Source organism: Sminthopsis crassicaudata, chromosome 1 (genome assembly GCF_048593235.1).
Source record: "Sminthopsis crassicaudata isolate SCR6 chromosome 1, ASM4859323v1, whole genome shotgun sequence".
NCBI classification, from domain to species: Eukaryota; Metazoa; Chordata; class Mammalia; order Dasyuromorphia; family Dasyuridae; genus Sminthopsis; species Sminthopsis crassicaudata.
In genome coordinates this window covers 136431354-136454131 of record NC_133617.1, presented here as the reverse complement: position 1 = coordinate 136454131, position 22778 = coordinate 136431354, and the positions used below count along the sequence as shown (strand labels likewise).

Below are 22778 nucleotides of genomic sequence, written 5' to 3'. Positions count from 1 at the left end.
TAACTCTCTGAAGAGAAAGGAGAGTATATTGGGAGAAATTTTTACAATGGAAAAATAAAAGATATAAATGAGCATGTAAATGTGTACATATATGTGTATATAAATACATATATATATGTATACATGTGGGTATGTGCACATATATGTGTTTATGTATGTGTGTGCACATGTATACAATGTGATAGAAGAAAGCCAAAGAAAGTCAGACTTTGAGTTTGACTTTTCTTACCCATAAAAACTATGGAATTGTAAAGAGGGATTTGTCTTTTCTCTCTGTAGTAAAATGTAATACTTGTATGTCTTTTAAGCCATTCAAATGCTCAAATGTATTTAACTTTATAGGTTTATCTCTTGTGTTTGTATTTTGATTAAATGAAGTAATTTTTGTAGAAAGCTTAGCACCATGCCTGTGCTTAATAAATGTTTGTCTTCCCCCACTCATCCCCACTTGTGTTTTGAAGAACATACTGAATTCTATTTTCTTTATTAGGAATGCTTGAAATACCTCTTTTTCTATTAAAAATCTCCTCTTCCCTGCCTTTCCCAGATTATACTTAGTTTTGGAAGATCAATTAGCCTTGGTTTATTTTTTATTTTTTCAATATTTCTTCTTTTTTATAGGCTTTCTTTTATTAACCATATGTAATCATTTTACAAAGTTATGTCATTTCTGCCTTTTGTATATGTCTCACTTTTTCCTCTAACATAACTATCATCCTTCTGCAGGCACTTATTACATCATGGTTGGCCTTGAAATAGCCTTCATGGTAGGGGTTTTTCTACTTCAAGTCTTTTCCCATTTAGCTGTCAAATCGATCTCCCTAAAGTACAGGTTTAGCCATGTCTTTCTCTTACTAGATAAACTCTATAGGCACTTCCAGCTCTTTGACTTTTAAAGTACTTCATAAATTGGATGTTTCTTACCTTTCCAGTCTTCTTGAACTATATACACTTCCTCATGCAATCCAATGATACTGGTCTCCTTACTTTTCTTAGCAAAAGGCACTCATGTACTTACTCTGGTCATTTTCACTGGTTTTTCCCTTTCCTAGAACTTTCTTCTTTTTTATCTCTGCCTTTTGACTTCCCAGTGCTTCTCTCAAGTCTCAACTAAGTCCTATCTTCTGTTAAAAAAAAAAAAAAAGCCTTTATGATCTTTCTCACTTAATTGTAGTGCTTTCCCTCTTAGATTTTTCTCTTAATGAATCCATCACGTATATTGTTTGTACAAATTGTTTGCTTGTTGTCTCCTTTATTATACTATCAATTCCTTGAGTATAGGGACTGATTTTTGACTGAATAAATTATTTGGTGTTTCAGAGCCAATGTGTGTCAGATACAGAACTCAAACTTAGGTGTTTTTGGTTCTTATGGCAGCTTCATATCTATTATACCATCCTGCCTCTCATAAACATAAAATTGATTATGATATTTCAGATATGTCATAAATACACACATATGTATATATATGTATATATATATATCATATATGCATATACATAATCAACTCATTGATTTGTAAAGTGATGCTTATCTATTAGGTTCTACATGTGATGGCTAGTGTATTTTATTTGGGGAGGTTGTTTTTGTTTGGGGCATTTTTTTTGTTTTCATGTATTAGTTTGTGGTTTAAACAAATCTTAGTTATCAAAACAATATGATTGTAAAAGGCAAAAAAAAACAACAAACTTATTTTTGCTTCCTCCCCCTTTTGACAATTTACTTTTACTTCTTGTTTTCCTAATTAGTACATAGTGTGTTTTCCCATTTTGAAAGATAGTAGTGTTTCCCAGAGAAGGAACACTGGGAATTGAATGTAAACTGTTTGCACTACTGTCTTTCTACCCAGGTTACTTATACCTTCGGAATCCAATACTTAACGTGCAACAAGAAAATTGGATTTACACACATATATTGTATCTAGGTTAAACTGTAACACATTTAATATGTATGGGATTGCCTGTCATCTAGGGGAAGGAGTAGAGGGAGGGAGGGGAAAATTTGGAAAAATGAATACAAGGGATAATGTTGTAAAAAAATTACTCATGCATATGTACTGTCAAAAATATAATTATAAAATTAATAAAAAATAAATAAACCCGCATAAATCATCCAAAAAAAAAAAGATAGTAGTGTTTTATAGACAGTTTTTTTGCTCTTTTCTAATTCTTAATAGGAATATGTTTTATGTCAACACAATTGTTCCATTAGATTTGTTTATACTTGCTATTGTTGTTGTCCCCAAATTTCTCTACTATGAAAGAAAATTTTACAATGTAGTTTATGGATATGGTTCATAATTATAGATGATAGTTAATGGACTTTTTATCTCTTTCAGTCGAACCGTGGAGCAGGGACTTCGAGGGACACGACCTTCTAGTGGACATTATAACACTATCAGCCGAATGGACAGACATCGTGCCCTGGATGACCATTATTCTCCAGAGAGAGACAGGTAAATATAATAGAATAACATTAAATGAAATTTTAAAATACTTTGTTGTTCTAGTTATTTCATACTGAAAAGTGTTTTAAACCTAAACTTAAAATTAAACTTAAAATTTTTCATATTCAAAATACATTTTTTATATACAAGAAGTCTTCATACAATTTCAAGCTTTAATAACTTTAAAATTACAGATGCCACAAACTTAGAAGATATCATTCAAAAGTTTATTTAAATTTCTTTTGTGAATTTTAAATCACATTTTAAAAATGTTCATTTTAACAAGACTGGATATCCTTCCCATATGCCTTCTTGGTGTGACAGTTTCTAGTTCACCCCTTTAAAAAAAAAGTGATGAATCAGTAGAGAAAATCCTTTTCTTGACTATTTTAGTTATTGATCTATCATCAGTAGAGTTTTTCTTGTGGGATTATGTCAAAATTCTTAATTATGCATTAAAATCTCAATTTTTGGATAATATTAGAGCTTTCAGTCACAGAGCAACAACTGATAAAAGTCATAGAAAGTCTGAAAATTGACAACTGATGGCATTGCAGAAGATGGTGGTTATATTGGATTTTAACAATAAATCTAGCAATGTATCTTTAAAAATTTAAGCAGTCTTTCAAATGTTGATTTTTGAGTATTTGGATCTTTAAAATTATTAAAACAATATATCACTATGATTTTTGAGACATCTTATACACCATATATATGTATGTATCCATCATATATATATATACATACACACACATATATATAAATATATACATACATATATAAATGAATATGTATATAACTGTATTTATGTATACATACACCTATCTTCTAACCTCCCCATACTTCACTATGTAAATCAATTTTTTTAGGAAAGTAGAAAAATCATCATTTACTCACAATTTTGGTCTTTAATTAACAAATAAAATAGTAAATATGTATATGAGATCCTTCTTGTTAATTTAAATAAAAATTAGATGTTTCTGTATTCTTAATTAAAATGGATCATATAATTTCATGAAAATATACCTGGGAATTTTTCTGGTCAAGGTTTTATAAATATTCCTATATGGTGGCATGAAACCACCATTGGGTATTTGGATATAGTAGTTGTTATATTACAAGAACATGGAAACTGTATTCTAATTCTTATCTTCCTGGTGATTCTTAAAATTTGAGTTAATCTGTTAATATCTTATAAGACTAATTTTCCACACATAAAGGATATTATAATATTTTATCTCAAAGTTCTTTATAACAAATATTATTGGTTAATCTTTGAGATCATCCCATTCTTTCTCTGCCCCTTCACTTACACAATTCTTTCGATATGTACTTACCCTCTTCAGCTCTAATTATTGAAATGATTCTTATTCTTCAAGATCCAGTGTAAATGCTACGTCCTCTACAAAGCTTTTCTTGATTCTTTGCATCTTCCACCTGTTTGAATCTTCAAAGCTTCCTGTACTTCTCCTTTAAATTTATTATATTTTTGATATTTTTTATGTCTTATTGTCTTATCCTATTGTAAGCTCCTGAAAAAGATATACTTTTATATCTATATTTCATATATTTATAGATGTTTGATATATGTACACATACACACATATATATTATATAAGCATATAATAAGTATTTGTAGAATAAATGAGTGAATGAATTAATGCATGTCTCTTCTATGAGAGAAGGAAGAGATATGGATGTAGTAGATAAAGCATGTTTTTCATTCAGAAAGTCAGTTTCTAATCCTGCATCAGACATTTAATGACTATGTGACCATTGGAATATCTCTTAATCTCTCTTTATTCCATTCAACTTCATCTGGAAGTATAAATTACAGAAGTTACTGAATTGCTTTGATAGGAATTACCTCAGTATGAATTCCCTGTGCCAAGGAAAGTGGCAAGTCAGGTACTGCAGTAGATAGAACATGGACCCCAGGAATCAGGAGGACCTGAACTGAAAACTGTCTTCAGATACTTACTACCTGTGTGACCATGAGAAGTCATTTAACCATTTGCCTCATTTATTAATCCCCTGGCATAGCAAACCAATCCAGTATCTTTGCCGAGAAAGCCTTATATGGGGACATGCAGAGTTGGAAATGCCTGAAATGACTCAACAACCATAATATACCAATGAAACCAAAGGTCCATGCCTAAGATTGTCTTTCTTCTCATCTTCTACTTCCCTAGCCCTCATGTTGTTCAGTGAATTAATGGAAATATGGATAAAGAATTAAGGGATAGGCATAAATGTCATATAAATGGTGGTGTTTTCCTACTGGCAAGTAAGCAAAATTAAAACCACATAAATATTTATTAATAAAGCTAGCTCCTGGAATTCAATAACTTTCAGAGTCATTTATGATACCTTTAGCAAATATTGTTATTTGTAAGAGCCTTTTCTTAAACTTATTCTATGAGATGGAAGTAACCAGTATTTATATCTTTTTGATAGATAAAGAAACCAAGGCTTAGATACATTGAATATAGAGTTAGACTTTAGGGTCAAATATTTTCTTTTTGCTATGTGATCATGACTAAATTGCGCATAATAACCTTTAAGGCCCCTTCCAGATGTAAATGTCTAATTCAATGAGTTCTCTTCACTAAAGTCACATAGGTAACATAATAATAGTTATCATGTACATAGTTCTCTGAGGTTTGAAAATATAATATATATTTTTCTCATTTTATCCTTAGAATAACTCTATGAAGTGTGATCTATTATTATCATATCCAAGCCTGGGCATTTGTGATTTGCCAGGAGTCACATATAATGAATACCAAATACAGGATGAACTTTGGTTTTACTGAATTCAAACTCAGTAGCCGGTGTGGCACTTTCATGATTACAGGCAGTATTGATATTGAACTCTGAACTTTAAGTCAGAGGATCTGAGTTTTAATTTTGGCATTATATCCCTGGACAAGTCACTCTTTGAGCCTTGTATCCTTAATGAGTTGCATTTTGCTCTAGCAGATTCAGAACAATGATTAGCAATATGGATTCATATTTTGTTAGAATCACTATCTTTTTTCGTAGTAATCCTTTAGAGTTCAAGTCATTTAACTCTAATTAGAAGTGTGAATCTCCAAGTGGCCATTCAATTTTCACTCAAGACTTACACTGAATGAAAATTCTCTATCTCCTTAGGAAGGTCTTTTGGGAATCCAAAGTGGAAACACTTTTTGAAAGGTTTAGTTTTTAAAATATATTTCCTATGTAGAATTCCTGTTGTTCTAACTTTGGAGAGAAGAGGGGACAAATGTAATCAAATTTTATCTCCTCAGATATTTTAAGGCAATGATCATCTCTCTTCCTGCCTCCATGTCTTTCCAAGTTTTCAATTCTCATCATCTGGTCATACTTTTCTATGCATATCTTATTTTGTGAATGTTGTCCCTATAATGTGGCATTCACAGATAAACACAATATTTCAAATGTTGTCTGACCAAAGCAGAACACTTGCTTTATGGCTTTCATCATCATTTTGTTCATTTAACTTAAGATCATGTTAATTTTAATGTCTCCTTGATACACTATTAATTCTTATTATAACATGTAAACCTCTGATATGCTTTCCAAGGCTAAAATTGTTGGGACAAATTATAATTCTATACAATTTTTTCTGGGGATTTTTATTTTGGTTGTATGTTTTAAATACATAGTAAACCAATAAGTTAATAAAGTATTTAGGAAATATTTTGTGCCAGTCTTGTATTAAAATCTATTGAAAATATATATATGTTTCAGCTGCTGTTGTATTTTGTTTTTCTGAAAGCATTTATAATTTAAGGTACTGGAAATCAGATTGTTTTGCCTTAAGTCATAAAAACAAATATCACTGAACTAAGGCAGTAGTTTATTAAATGGTTGATATATTGATAAAAATCTAAGAATGCGAAATTAATACTTTATGAGCTTCTCTATCCAATAGAAAAGAAAGAAATGGGTGAACTAGAGTACTTAAAATGTATAATTGAGAAAATGGTACTTGAGTTGGGTCTTGAAAGATATGTAGGATTTGGATTAGATAAAAAGAGAGGTGAAATGGTTTTAACAGAAATTTATATCATATTTTAAGATTTACAAAGAGTTTTTCTCACAACAAGGCTGTGAAATATGTAAGTATCACCTCATTTAACAAATGAGGAACTAACATCTTAATCTGATTGTAATTCCATCCAGCACTAGAACAATGGATAATGTTAGACTTGGGAGACCTGAATTTGAACTCTATTAGCTGTATTCCTCTGGACACTTAAAGTTCACGTTCTGTCTAATAGGGATAATAATAACACCTACCTCACAAGGTTGTTGTTATGATTAAATTAATTAATTAATGTAAATTACTTTTTTAACTTTAAAGAATTATTTTAAATAATAGGAAAACCATAGAGATAAAACATTTTGTATTTCAGAAAGGTCTTTTATAATGCATGTGTTTTCTACACAGTCCTATTATATAGTTTGTTGAAACATCAATGTAGATATTATATTGTGCTACATTGTATTATAAGATAGTATTATCTCAATAATAATAATATCAGATAATGAAACTAAGATTGATAGAGATGAAGGACATTTCCAAGTTTATACAACTGCTGCATGGCACAGACCATGTAATATCAAATTTGAAGAACTTTTTCCACTACAACACTATAGTGCCTTTCAAATATAAATATTTAAGAGAATATAAATGGCTCCTTCCAGTAAACATCAAAATATGTTTTCCCAAACAATTATGTTTCTTTTAAGTTTTGTGCTGTTCTAATTAAGTCCATTGTCAGATTTATATTAAACATATGTTGATTTCCTTTAGGTTTTTTTTTTTTTTTAATGCTAGTTAAGCCTTTCTGAGTATTTTTAGGAAATAATAAATACTTTGAAACTTCAATAATCCTAGATAAAAGAGTGGTCTAGAATTAATATTTTTAGTGATTATCAGTTTTTTGAAAAAAAGAGTTGGAAGTTCCTCTGCATTAAACTTAGTTTACTTAATAATCAGTATTCCCCTCATTATCATAACAGATAACAGTATCATGCACATTAATCAGATAATAAGAAAATGTTAAGTCATTCTTAAAAAATGAGCTAGATGTGTGACCATGGGCAAGTTACTTAACCCTATATGCCTCAGCAAAAAAGAAAGAAAGAGACAGAGAAAGAGAGAGAGAAAGAAAGAAAAAAAGAAAGAAAAAAAAGAAAAAGGTGAATTAGAGAAAGAACAACTCTTTTATTTTCTATGAATCTTGGATCCTTTTCTATGGAACTATTCTGCTCCTTACTAATTTTTGTTAATTTTTAACTATTTTAGTTGGTTTTTAAGTAGCACATTATGTTTTTTTTTTCCTGAGCAGGTTTTTGCATGTTTTTCTTAACAGTTAATAATTTATGTAGTGATAGCTGGGATTTTATATACATTTTTAGAACAATTTTATTGTGAAAAAAGAATTTTAACTGATAACATTTAGTGAATATTTACATATAGTGTATAATTTATTTCACAAAATTCTCTTTCATTTAAAAGTTTTCAGGAATTTATTTTGATTCATGAGTGCAACCTAACTTGGTTACTTATTCATCTAATTATATCTAATTAGGGAAATTTCATCTGCCTAAATTACCAACATGATCTACTAGAAAGAATGCTAGATTTCAAGAAGAGGACCTGTTTTGAATCCTACCTCTGCTACTTATTTTAATTTCTTGCTACTTTATAATTGTGTGACTTTTGGCAAGTCATTTGACTTTTTTGAACCTTAGTTTGCTTATATGTAAACATAAAGGTTTAAACTATCTCTAAGGTTCCTTCCAATTCTTTGATACTGTGACAGTTTAAAACAACTTAGCACACTTTAATTTGGACTTTGATTATTTCTTCTCTCAAATGAAACTTAGTTGATGCATTGGGCTTGTTAACTTCATTCTTCTGTTCAAAAATTGTCAATCATTACCTTTTGTATACAAAACATTTTTACAAACCATATGGTCTTCTCATTATTTTTTTTTCACATTCACTATTCTAAAGCCAAATTAGATCATTCATGCTGCCCAAACACATTATGCAAAATTTTACCCTTATTCAAATTTGACCATTATAAGGTCTTCCCTGTGAGAATATATATACCTTGGAGAAGTACACCATCCTTAGAGAATATAGACTTTGTAAACTTTAAAATGCTAGTTGTTGTTATTATCCATTATTATAGCTAAATTTAATGCCTCTCTATTTTACTGTTTCAACACTGTAGTTACACCTTCCTTTTGCATTCATCAATTCTATTGAATATTATTTATTTTGGTGCATGTCCTGTCTTCCTTCTACAGTGTAAGTCTGAATTATCTTTGCATGAACAGATCCTAAAGATTATTTGCATATATTAGAAACCAAATAAATGTTTGCCAAATGAAAATGCGATCCAACTCTTTAAAAAAATATTCCTCTTTCATCCTGCTGCGAAACTTTCCTCTTTTCCTCCAAATCTTGTTTTAAAAGGAAGCTTATCAAGTGTAGAAACTAGCATTTTATAGTATATTAAGCCCTATTTTCCCTTTGCTATGAAATCAATAGACAAAATTTCCCAACAAGAAGAAATGTCAGAAGACTCTTTAGTTCAATCTAATTGAATAGGAATTCTCTCTATATTATTTTTGATTATAAGATCATCCAGCTTCCAATTGAAACAGTTAAACAAGCATTTGCTTACTATGTGCCAGGAATTATGCTGAGATTTGGGGATCCAGAAAAAAGTAAAAACAATTTGTCTTTCAGGATCTTAAATTCTATTGGAAAGGACAAAATGTACACACATAGGTACATATAAGACACATACAAACAGGTATAGAGAGTTGGGGAACTATTAGCAACTGGGAGAACAGAAAAAGCTTATATCAAATTCTGCTGAGATTTTTAAAGAAACAAAGGATTCCAGGAAGCTAGATATGTGTCAAGAAAACATTATAAACATTTGTGACAGACATTTCAAATATATAGAGATTGGAAATGGAGGTTTTTGTATGATAAACAGTAAATAAGCTATTATGGCTAAACTAAAGAGCATGGGAGAAAGTATTATGCAAATATACAGAGAACATAGATGAGAGCCAGCTTGTGAAGGAGAGAATGTTGTTATGATTAAATTAATTAATTAATGTAAATTACTTTTTTAACTTTAAAGAATTATTTTAAATAATAGGAAAACCATAGAGGTAAAACATTTTGTATTTCAGAAAGGTCTTTGATAATGCATGTGTTTTCTACACAGTCCTATTATATAGTTTGTTGAAACATCAATGTAGATATTATATTGTGCTACATTGTATTACAAGGATGGAGAGTAAAGATAGATATGAAAGAGGAATATCTAAGATTAAGCTCCTGGAATAGTTTAAATGAGAGTGATGAAGGCTTGAACTAAAGTATGTTCTTCTATATTAATGGAAAGGGGATGTGAATGAATATGTAAATCAGTTGAATCTCAGCAACCCGGTACCTATGGCAGAAGTAAGGATGTTCTAGAGGAAAGATACTTACTTATTTTGGATATAATGAACTTGAGATGCCTACAGTTTGAAAAAATACAATAGGCAGTTCATAGTGTAGAAATGTAACTCAAGAGAGAGATTGAACTGTATACTTAGCTCCCAGAGATATCTGCAAAGAAATGATAAGTAAGCCCTTGGGATCTGATGAGATCATTTATTGAGAAAGAATAGAAGTAAGAGAAAAAGATGTAGGACAGAGTCTGAGAAAACAGTTAGGGTATATGCTGTGGATAATGTGCCAGCCAATAATAATGTGAAGGAGTAGGTAGGCTGAAAAACAAGGTAGAACAGTGTCATAAACACTCAGAGGATATTGTATGATAGTAGTGGTGAGGGTAGGGGTCAATAATTATCATAAGCTTCAGAGAAGTAAAAAAGAATCAAAACTAAGAAAAATCCATGAAAAAAAGCAGTTGAGATCATTGTTGAATTTGGAGAGAGTAGTTTCAGTTGAATGATGCTTTCTGTAGTTAGATTTCAGAGTGATTAGAAAAGAGTGAAAGGAGAGAAAGCAAAGAAAATAAATATTGATGGAATTTCCCTCAAGGAGTTTAGATAAGAAGAGGAGATATGAGATTACAGCTACCAGAAGATCTAGTCAAGAGTTTTAAAGAATAGCACAGACTTGCTTGTGTATGAAGTAATGAGAAATATGCTTTCAAAACTAACATCATATTTCTGTACAATTTTGATTGCAAATCAGTTTTTCTCCTCATGTTGAACTTTCATATGTTTTTGTAATGTATAGCCACTTTTTCCTACTTAGTTTCTGGATCTAAACAGTAAAATGAAATCCTTCTTCCATATGAGAGTCCTTCAGATATCTGAAAATGACTATGTTCTTTAGCCTTTGAGAGCCATATATCCCTGTAAAGATATAGTTCCCTTGAAGTCATTTTATATGTATATATGTTTTATAAAAATTATTCTTTGATAGTTTTTTAAAGTTTAATATCTTGCTTTTGTAATACTTTCATTATTAATAATGAGTAATTTTTATAGATGTGAATTATTGAAAGACAACCTGCAGCAATTTCAACTTTAGCATTTCTAAGCCCACAAAGATGTCAACTATAATTTTTAACTTTTTTATATAGTGAACCCTATCTTTCTAAACTTTATTTTAATTTGATCAAACTATTTTCTATCCATTTCTTTTCTGAGTCTCATGTTTATATTCTTATTTCTGCCACGCTTGAAGTCATTATCTCACTCTACCTCGCTCCAGATACATTGATCATCATCACAGGGATATCAGGTATATAATCTCTATGTTTGAGTCTGTGTATAGCGCTGAATGTCCTTGTATTTGTATATGAAATAATAAGCTTGCAAGTGTTTTTACAACTATAGAAATATAGAAGTACCATTTTTTAAAAATAGCAAGCCATATTTATATCTATGTGTTGTATCTATATAGCTTATATGTAATTTATAGAACTTAAGTGCAGAATTACAAGGGAGCAGAAATTCCCTTCAAAAACATTCGTTAGTGATTAGTTATAATAAAAACAATTGAAGACCAGTAACAAAATTCCTAAATATCATTGAAAAAAATAGACAGATAAAGAAATATATGGTCATTGACAATTGTTGTCTTTGATGGTGAGTGGTAATGTTTTAAGTTGTCTGGTCTTTATTTTAGTGAAAATAAAATAAAAGTTATCTATTTAATATTTATTGATTTGATATTTGTTACTGCTATATTTCTGTTTTGAATTTTAAAATTATTATATTTTTGTTGCTTGGTTCCTAGTTCTGAACTATATTTTTTTGTGGTGGCAATTCTTGTTGTTTTACCCTTTAACTTCAGTGTTGGTTTGCATTATTAACCCTGTCTGGGTTTGTTGTGAGAACACTAATTTTGCTTTATCACTGTGCTATATTCTGCATATTATGCATAGTTAGTTCTTATAAAATTGCTTGCTGTGCATTTATAAAGTATAACACATACACACATATGTGTGTATGTATATATGTGTTTTTTTCTTTCTTGTGCGAGATGACTATGATTCAAATCCATTTAGTACTATATCCCAAAGAATACTTTCTAAATAAAAATAAAGTGTAGTCAAAAGTTAATTATAAGTAATTATATTGTTTACTCCATATCTATTGCTCATTTAATCATCATGCATAGGAATTCTTTACTTACCTATATTGACTATTCATTTTGTATATCCAAAAGACATTTTTAAGTTTAGCCTCACTGTAATGGTAAGCTAGGTGGTGCAGTGAATAGAATACAGGACCTGTAGTAAGGAAGACTCATCTTGAGTTCAAATTCAGCCTCAGATACTTATTATATGATTCTGAGCAAGTCCTTTAATCCTATTTGCCTCAGTTTCCTCATCTGTAAAATGAGCTGGAGAAGGAAATGCCAAACCACTCCAGTAATTTTACCAAGAAAATCCCAGATGGATTCAGACACAATTGAAAAATGAATAGTAGCTCACTTTATTCTTTCATTTAGCATGTACTAGGGCTATCTTTCCATTGTCAGTGATTATTATTTTCTTAGGGAACACAAATTCCTATCAATCTAACCAAAGCATAATTGCTTTTTATTTATCTTTGTATCATTACTCAGACCTACCATACAACTCTTTGTTTTACATAGTAGATACTTAAGAAATATTTTTGAATGATCAGAAATTGCTTTTCAAATTTAAATCAAGAAATCACATTATACAGATTTATATTGTCTGATTTTAACCAATGCACAGCAGATCTTTTGTTAAGTTCTAATTCATTTCTAATCCTAATTTTCCATATTTCTAGTGAAGGCTTTTTATAAATCTTCTCCAATTCCATCCATTCTTATCTGATTTTCTAGCAAAAGAGCTCAGACTATGAGTCACTCATCTTTTTATCCTCTCTCAGTTGACCTTGATTCCATCTTCTGTACATTTGTTATCAAAGTTGTTGTTGAGTTCCCTGTATATCCATAATAGTTATTATCAACTTCTTTTGTATAAGAGAAATCCAAATGATATATATTTCACTGAAGTCTGCATTATTATCCATGCCTTTGTTCCAGTCTTGTATTGTATTTCAAAAACTCTACATCTGTTTTCACTTTCTATTCTGTGTAGTATGTAATATACTCTAATGACAAAACCACTCTTTTTTTCTTTCATCTTTCTCCAAATAACCTCAACATCTCCTCCCCGAAATCTAGGATTTTCTCTTATGAATATATATTTTAATGTATGATAAAACTTCACTCCAAACCATTTTTACCTAGCCTCTTTCATTTAAATAAGGTATATTTATCTTGAACTATGGTCTAGTCGTGTGTTACCTTCCATGAAGTAGACAGTGAACTTTAATTAAAATAAATGATACAGTAAAGTTTAATTTTTATGTTAGAATCTTCATTTTTGTTTGTTGCCTTAGCTTCAGGCATTTATGTAGAGATTAAATACCATGCATTTTATTAAATTTTGTCTTATGTTCTCTTTCTTAAACATTCTGGGTAGCTCAAGTGATAATCTTTCTTCTTTGGCTACTCAGTACAGTAGATAACTTGGGGGTTACACTTAGGGAGGCTTTCCCCTCATTTTTTTTATTACAAGGGCCTTTTATTGATTGCTACTACATAGACAAATAGCTGCTTTAATATTCCAGAACAAAGAGTTTTTGATTGTACTCTTTTCTTTTTGCTCTGATCCTTACCATATGATATTTTACCTAATAGTTTTTATAGATCCTATATATTATTCTTGAACAAGTATTTTCTTCCCCTAAGAAACTAGCTCTTTCCTCTTTATGATATTTTAAAGGTTTTAATTATATATTTTTACTTCTATTTCCCTTTTTTTTTCCCTTTGTGTTACACTCAATCATTTCCCATCATTCAGGTAAAAGTCAAATTTCCCTTCCTCCTGATCAGGCCTCTTTTCTATTGCCATTCATTTTCCTTTATAATCTGGAATACTCAAAAGCATTCTTTGATTTTCTTTCCCTTCTCTTCCAGTAATAACACTGCTCTGGTGGTAAAAGTATAAAATTTGCACACTATGATTCAGTCAATAATATGCCCAATTAGACATAATGGTTAATTTTTTTCTTGCTTCTTTGAATTATTTATATGAGTATTTATTGATGAAAAATTTTATAACTAATTATCACCTCTTAAACTTTGACCCCCCCCCACTCAAATTATTTTGCTTTGTTTTAGCAATTCCACAGCTACCCGGTTCCTCTTCAACTTCACACAAATATTTAATCTTTCCAAATTTGTCCCACTTGTCCCCTAATCCCCTTCTATCAATTTTCTTAATCCTCTAATTCAAAAGCAGCTGGGTTTCGAAGTAGATGGAACATGTCATCTAGAATCAGGAAGATCTGAGGGTAAATCTAGCATCAGATGCTTACTAACTTCATAAAACTCTGGGGAAGTCATTTAATATCTGTTTGCCTCCATTTCCTCAAATATAAAATGGTGATAACAGCTTATATCTGGCTAGGTTATTATGAAGATAAAATATAAAAATATTTGTAAAGCATTTAACATAGTGACTGGAATATCATAGGCACTATGCTTATTTAATTCACTTCCCCCTCTTAACTTGGCATCTGTAAAATGGTTCTCTTTTTGAACAAGAAATTGTTAACTATTTAAATAGAATTGGTTTCTTTTGCAATCCTATGTATTTTATGTTAGGTATTTAATAACATTATTCTGAGGAGTCCATATTTATTTGAGTAATAAAAGAAGTTCATAAACAACAGAAAATGTTTAGAAATCCTGTTCTAATTATTCCATTTACCATTTCTTTTTTTTTTTAACTTTGTCTTTTATTGACAATTACCATCTCCTTCTCCTTGAGTTTTCCTCTTCAGCTTCTATTTCCTCATCCTTCTTTGTTCCTGAATAATTTCCTTGTCATCCATTCTAAAAACAAAATAATAACAATGGCAACAAGTAGCATTTATATGGCCCCTGTTAGGTGCTAAGAAGTGTTATATGTTACAAATATTATTTTATGTGATCTTCACAACAATTATGGACGAAGGCATTATTATTATCCCAGTTTTAAATATGAGGAAACCAAGGTAAACAGAAGTTAAATGATTTGTCTAAGGTTACACAGCTAGCAAGTGTTTGCGGCTGATCTTAAACTTAATTCTTCCTGACTCCAGGTCGGTCCAGTACTCTTTTTATCCACTGTGTCACCCAACTGCCTGCATTCATTCCACTACTCTTTTAAATGGGAAGTAGACTCTAGAACAATTAATGGGTCAAAAGAAAGTTTTCCTTTAAAATCTCACCACTCTCTCCCTCCTTCCTTCCCTTAATCACTCCTTATCTCCCTCCCTTTTCCTTTCCTTCCCCCCTCCCCCTCCCTTTAATTAAATTTCTCCCTCAGAAAGTTATTTGCTGATCTACTCTATTATTCCAAATGCCTCCCTTAGTTTCCATATCCTGTAATATTCATCAGCCCCTTAACCTCTTTACCTTGAAACATCTTTTTGTTGTGCCAGCCTGCTATACCAGCCATCTTTTCCCATTGTTGCATTTGTTCTAGGACTGCTTCTATTTGGGGGAGGGACCAGAACCACTCCCTACCAGTTCTGAATTACTGGACTTCACCACCATCCCTCTTCAGGGATATCTCATCAAATCCTTTCTCTACTTCATATCCTATCTCTTTTCAATCCTTTATGATCTGATTTCCAACAGCAACACTCTGTTAAAACTACTCTTCAGAGTTATCAAAGATTTTTTTGTTTTGTTTTTAAATTAAATTTTATCTTTTCAATTAACAAGAACTTTTTCTCACTTTCTTGCCTCCCTAGTCCCCAGTAGGGGAAAAACAAACAAATAAATAACAGTAAGGACAAAAAACTTAAAAAACAAAAAAACAAAAAACAAATAAAACCAACCAATGTGATAGATATTGTAAAGCAAAATAAATAACTACATTGCTTATGTGCAAAAAATGTGTCTAATTCTGCATTTTTAGCACATCACTGTACTGTCAGAAGACGGTAACCAAATCTCATGTTTTTGCTCATTCTTAATCTATCCCATCATAATGTTACATTTAATTTTTTACCCATTTACTCTGCCTCACCACTCTCTCATTTCTTGGATTTTCTGACACTGCTCTCTCCTAATTTGTCTTCCACCTGCCTGGACACTTCTCAGTATCCTTTGCTGGTTATTACCTTTCCTAATTTTAGGCTTTCTCCAAGGTTATGTGCTGGATCTTCTGGTCTTCTCCTTCTGTATACTGTTTCTCTACTTTTCTTCTCTCTCTCTCTCTCTCTCTCTCTCTCTCTCTCTCTCCGTCTTCGTCTCTCTCTCTCTCTCTCTTTCTCTCTCTCTCTCTTCTCTCTCTCTCTCTCTCTCTCTCTCTTCTCTCTCTCTCTCTTTCTCTCTCTCTCTTTCTCTCTCTCTCTCTCTCGTCTCGTCTCTCTCTCTCTCTCTCTCTCTCTCTCTCTCTCTCTCTCTCTCTCTCATCTCTCTCTTTCCCTCTCTCTCTCTCTCCCTCTCTCTCTCCTGTCTGTTATCTCTCTCTTTCAGAGACTATTTGCATTCTGAAATGCTTTTTAGAAGTTTTATTAATTTTTTCAAAGTAAATCCCTACTTATGTGTTTGTTTATAGACCATTATCTTTGTTGCTTGACAGCAAGGATTTCAGGTAAAAAAAAAAAAGAAAGTTTAAACATTGTGATACAACTAATTAAAAAGGAATCAGTAGTGAAGAAAAAAATATCTGATCTGTCTATAAATTGAAGGTAAGATTTTATTTTAAAGTGATTTACATAAAAGTTTTTTTAGGGTTTTTATTGTAACACCAAAAAACATTGTATAATATATTCTAGTTCTCCAATAAAGTTTGACCTCAGTGTTTAATTGTAGTGTGGAAATGATTGAGTTCTCATGAAATGCAAGAAATGCATCCTAACAAGTTTAACCAATTTAGATATGTTTTAAATGTGGACCCAGTAATAGTTCTGTTGTCTGAAGATTAGACTATTAATGGTCAGAGAAGATCAACAACAGAATTTTGTCTTCTTCATGATGATTTTTTGGTGCTTTAAATAATTCATGAATTCCTCTTACAAGGTAGTGGGTCTTAATCTTTTGTTTTCTTTGCTTTTTCTTTTTTTGTAATGGGTCTCTTTGGCAGTCTAGAAACTTATAATAATGTTTAAAGAGGGAATAGGTTATGTCATTGAACAGATTGCCCCTACTAATGAATTTATACTTATTCCAAATCGTTTATGTTTTGAAATATATTTGACAGTGTATTTTGGAAACAAAAATTATAATAAAAGGAAACATTTCATATAAATGGTTTCAAAATAATGCTATCTTCTGAGAGGATTAGATCTTGAATACTATTTTCAGCCTCTGCCATCATATTTCAAGAAGAACATTAAGAAACTGAAGAATGCTCAAAAAGATGAAGAATGTTAATGAAGAGTCTTAGGTTCATGCTATTAGGCTGAAGCAAGTCTGAGGGTATTTAGCTTGAAGAAGATTTAGAAGGGATAATCAACTAAAAGAAGAAAAAGACAATGAAATCTTTGAAAACATTCTGAGGAGATTCTATTTGTCAAAGAAGATAAATTTCAAAAACAGCTCTAGTAGCTATCATTTACACAATTTAATCATTCTTTTGGTACTTCCTCTATCCCACACAATGATCTTCAACTTCAATCTGGATTCCTTGTAGGAGGCTGGTTTTCTGATGCTTGTTTAAATAGATCAGGTTTAAGTTACTTTAATTATATTTTTATTTCTTTGTTTATCATTATATTTTATTTGTTTTCTTTTTTAAGAAAATAAAAAAAACATTTTGATATTAGCTTTCACTTCTTTTCAAAGTGTCCCTGGATTCCATATCTGTCATATATCATACCAATAGTTCTTCAGGTTATTTTCATACTTTGATTGGTATTGGTTTTGGAAAACTGGCCTCATCTATTATGATTTACATTATATCTTAATTCAAAATCACTTTAAATAATTCTTAAACTTCTAATCTTAGTAGCTCTTTAGTAGTTTATAGTTTTTTCTAAATGAAAATATGAAAATAACCTGAAGAACTATTGGTATGATGTATGACATACCATATAATATATGCATATAACATATGGCATATAATATGCAGTTATGTGTGATATATAATAAATATATCTGAAATGAATCTGAAATGAGCTTTTCCATCTATGTAGTGTGCTTTCTAGAGCTCCCAAATTGGGGTGCCAAAATATACTATCCGGACTAGCTCTCTGGAGGATCTCGGGACCAGCCTTGGTCTTAGTGGAGGAGTGAAGTAGGCAGGAGATCCACCAGGATGGTCAAAGATGGGATGTCTCTATTTCTATTCCTCTCAACCCTTAAATACTTCAGTATGATTACATCATTACAGCACACTAAGCATGTGCCAACTAGAGAACCATTATCATCAGATCACACTGAGCAAATGCTAACTATAAGCACCCTGCTATGTAAATGCCTCTTTCGGTAAGTATCCCTTGCTTCAAGTAGAACACAGGTTGTCATGCCCTCCCTGACTTCTCAGAAAGGCTGAGAACACCAAAGGGAAGTGGGGAGCCAAACCAAACATAGTCAGCAGGTTCCCTCTGAGCTGATGGGTCTTATACCTTACCCAGAATTCCCCCACTATCTGCAGCCTTTTACAGATACCCACACATCCACTTGAGCACTTGGAATTATATTTCACTGAAAAAAATGTGGCCATTTACCAGAAGATGCCTCATTTCCCATTCCTCATCTATCATGTTTAATATACTCTCCACAACTATTTTCTCTTTTCTGTCTGATTCACATAAAACAGTAATACTTCTCCTTATCAAGGTTTATTATCATTTTCTCTAGTAGGTTGCCCCCTTTATTATCTGTACTGTCAAATTCCTCTTTATTCCCTCCTTATATATTTGTTGCTTCCCTACTGCTTAAACCAGTCTCTGTCTTATCTGTCCACAAACCCCCTCCTTTGATCCATTTTTTCCTATTATCTGTCTATTTCTTCTCCCTTTTGTGGCTAACCTTGAGAAGGTCAACTACAAGCAATGCTTCCACTTGCTTTCCTTGTATTCTATTCTTTAATTTGTTCAGTCAGGCTTTTGATATAATTATTTAATATATCATATGAAATAACACTCCAAATTTAGTGTCTATTCATTATCTATACATATATATATATGTGTGTGTGTGTATATACACATACATATTATATGTAGCTATGTAAATATACAAATATATATACATGCACATACACATACATGAAAATTCCTCTTCCAAACCAAACTGATATGCTTGATTATCAGCTTCCACTCAGTGATTTTCCTGAGAAAAATGAAGGATTAAGTGACTTGAACCCACATCTTTCGGACCTTAAGATCAGCAACGTAAACACTATGGTATACTGTCTCTCTCAGCAGTATTGCACCAGATAAATATTAACTATTAGGCTTCTGGCTAAGATGATAGTATGAAGTACCTAGAAATACCCAGCTCTCTCACAAACACTCCAGGAAAGTTATAAAAATGTACCAGAAAGAATGATTTTTAAGAGAAATAACAGTAAGCTCCGCTTTGTTCAGGTCATCCCAAGAACACTGTCAGAAGAATACTCATGTTCAAAGCAGAGAACAGTCAAGAAAGAGAAGATAATCTTTTCAGAGCAACTGGGGACAGAGTCAACTCTTATATTTATGCAGTGAACAGGAATGTAGAGCCAAACAATGCAGCACACCTGAGGTTTTGAAGAAGTTTGAGGACATTGCCTAGGCAACCCTTGATACATCCAGAGTCAGTAAATAAGGCAAGCATAGTACCTTGGAATATACAACATTATGGACCAGCATAATTTATAACTGGCTCATAATTTATACCTAAGAGGGTCCAGGGACAAGATGAAGTCATTGTTGGTTTGGGGTTTGGACAAGAGGGAACAGAAAGGAATAATCCAAAATCTATTTTGGCCAATTTTAATTTGGAATTAGAGATTCAGAAGAAGGAATTTCCTATTCCTGGCAACTCAATCCAAAACCACAGTGTCAATAGCATCCGTATGGCAGGAGAGCAAGTATCAAATGGGGCTTGCCACCTCATCTAGGAATTTTAGTCCAGAAACAAAAAAAAAAATAGAAATGTAATGAAAGACTTATCAAGGAGAGCCTGTTTCTTATGAACACATTGATTTAAGAAAAAATTTAAAATATCTATTATCAAAAACAGCTGAACTGGAAAATATGTAAATAATAGATCATTTAAAACTTGTTAGCCTTCCCAAAAATCATTTCCAAAAATAAACATATATGCCATATTTCAAATGGACTTCCCAGGTTTATTTGAATAAGAGGAAAAAGATGAATATAGAAAGAACTTATCATTTACCTCATCACAGAAACACCAGATTAAAAAACACTAAAAATATCATGAGAAAAATTCAGAACTTCAAGATAAAGAAAAAAATACTAGAAATGGACATAAAGCAAGATTTCAAGTTTTAGAAAATTATTGGCACCATCACATACGACTGTAGTCTAATATAAAAGAGGAAAAAAAATAAGACAAAACAAAACCAAAAAATAATAGATACCCTTGGTTTTTAATATTTCAAAAGCCAAAACAAAATCAAATCCAACAGAGTAAAATGCTCTTTATTGTAAGCCAGCCTTCCCTATAAGAAATAAAATTGACCTAGAATAGAACATCAAAATTTCTCTTCATAAGACTAGACAGCAGAGTAGAAATTTTAAAATACAAATGTAGTAGTAAAGAGTATTATAGAAAGATAAACCCTTTAAAGTAATTAGAACCTACTAAACAATGAGATGTTTACCTTCTAACTAGAGAAGAAGCAGCAAATATTGCTTCAAATTATCTTTGAAGGTCACAAAGAAAGTTTAGTGAATTAATCACAGTGATTAGGTTGATTTAGTCCTGCTTTGTTGGTCTTAAGTTTGGAAAGAAAAGGGATAGAAAATGGAATACACTAGCAGAAAATGAAGAAAAGGGGAAAGGAAATCATGTTTTGCATAATCTGTGCAAGATAAACATACAAACATAAAAAGGGTGATGGAAAGGTATATCATTCACTTCACTATTAAATATAACTAGAAAAGGAAGGTTAAAATGCAACTCAAGACAAATTGTTTAGTCTAAAATATATTTAGTTTAAAAAGGACACAGTACAGAAAGAGGTGAGGGAAGTCCTGAGTTTCAGAGGAAGAATAAACTAAATATATTCAGAAAAAGGGGAGAAGAAAAAAATAAATATGACTAGAGATCAAGGTTTAAATTTGGGGTGGAGAGAAGGGAAAGAATAAGAATAGAATAATTAGATAGTCTACTCATGATGATCATATGCCCCCCCCTTTCTTATTTGTAAAGATAGGGACAGAATAAAAGGGAATAAAAATTATAAAGGAATATGATAGAAAAAATATAAGATTAAGAATAATAGCCATAATGTAAATAGAATGAATTAAAATAGAGGACCATAACAGAATGGATTATAAAGCATAAGTCAATAATGTAATTTTATAAGAATCTATTAAAAATAAGGATCTATATGGTGTTAAAATGAGGAAACCAAATAGAATTTATAGAATAGAAGCATATATCAGATGAATTTTTAAAAACAAGGTTAGCAACTGTGATCTTAGACAAAACAGTAAAACTTATGTTTTTTCTTTTTTGTCCTCTTTTACCACAAATTTAATTAGTGAAAATGTATTTTTTATTTCATCTTTTAAATCCATCACCTCTTCTCTTGCTTTAGTTCAGACTTTCATTACTACCTATCTAGACTATTGAAAGAGCCTTCTTAAATAACCCCAAACTTTACTTTTTTAAAATATATCTTTGATTATCATAATAATTTCTATAATAATGTTTATATATAAAAACCTGAACATGCCATTTCTTTGCTCACACTTCTTAATGGGTACCCTATTGCCTTTCAAATACAATTCATATTGTTTTGCCCCTCATTCAAAGTCAACATAAACTGACATTTTCTATCATCTTTACAGCCTTATTTTATTATTGCATTCCTCATTCAATATAATTCTAACAGATTGGACAGTTCTTTCCCCTTGTGCACTATAATCTTTATGTTCTTTCTCTGCTTGTATTATTCCTTCTATATGTAAGTAGTGCCTTTCTTCTTCATTTTGTCTTGAACTAATTCTTTTAATCCCAACTCAAATAGAATACCTTTAAAATTAACTCTTTCTATACTTATTCACTTCTTTGGACTTCATATATAATATTAACTTCATACCTCCAGTGTATATTATGTGCTGTGTCTTTATAGCTATCCATAATGAAGCATTTCTGTAATATTAAACATAATACTCTTTGAGTCCAACTATTGAATGACTATAATGTTAAACTGTAAACTCAATATATACTTAATACATATTTTTTCTTGATTGCCATCATTGATGTCACTTTAAATAGTATTTAATCAAATTATCACAGAGTGATAGGTGATACTGAATACCTCTGGAATTCTTGTGGTTGTCATATTGTATATATTACTCTAGCTCACTGAATTTTTAAGCTAATTTATTTTATCACATTTGTTTTATTTAAAACTATATTTTATAGATGATGACCAGAGGGACAAGGCCCAGAAGAGAACATCCTCTCTATATTTTCTCTGGGATGTTGTCTTATAATGTCTCAGAAAACTAAGTAGAATGCCTTGTCCAGGGTCCAACAGTTATATGTAAAAGGCAGGACTGGAACCCAGGTTTTCCTGACTCTGAGGCAGAGGGC

At 31.2% G+C, this 22778-nt stretch overlaps 1 protein-coding gene across 47 annotated transcripts in view; it reads left to right on the top strand.

Annotated features, from left to right (window-relative positions):
* RIMS2 (regulating synaptic membrane exocytosis 2) overlaps positions 1–22778 on the top strand; it is a 780681-nt gene that overhangs the window by 481610 nt on the left and 276293 nt on the right. For 27 of the 47 annotated variants that reach the window (XM_074267248.1, XM_074267296.1, XM_074267240.1 and 24 more), the window contains 2 exons: positions 2339–2455; positions 11199–11255. In XM_074267248.1, the coding sequence (XP_074123349.1) occupies positions 2339–2455; positions 11199–11255 (174 nt within the window). The remainder of the gene's footprint in view (positions 1–2338; positions 2456–11198; positions 11256–22778) is intronic. The other 20 variants (XM_074267268.1, XM_074267281.1, XM_074267315.1 and 17 more) reach the window with 2 other exon arrangements.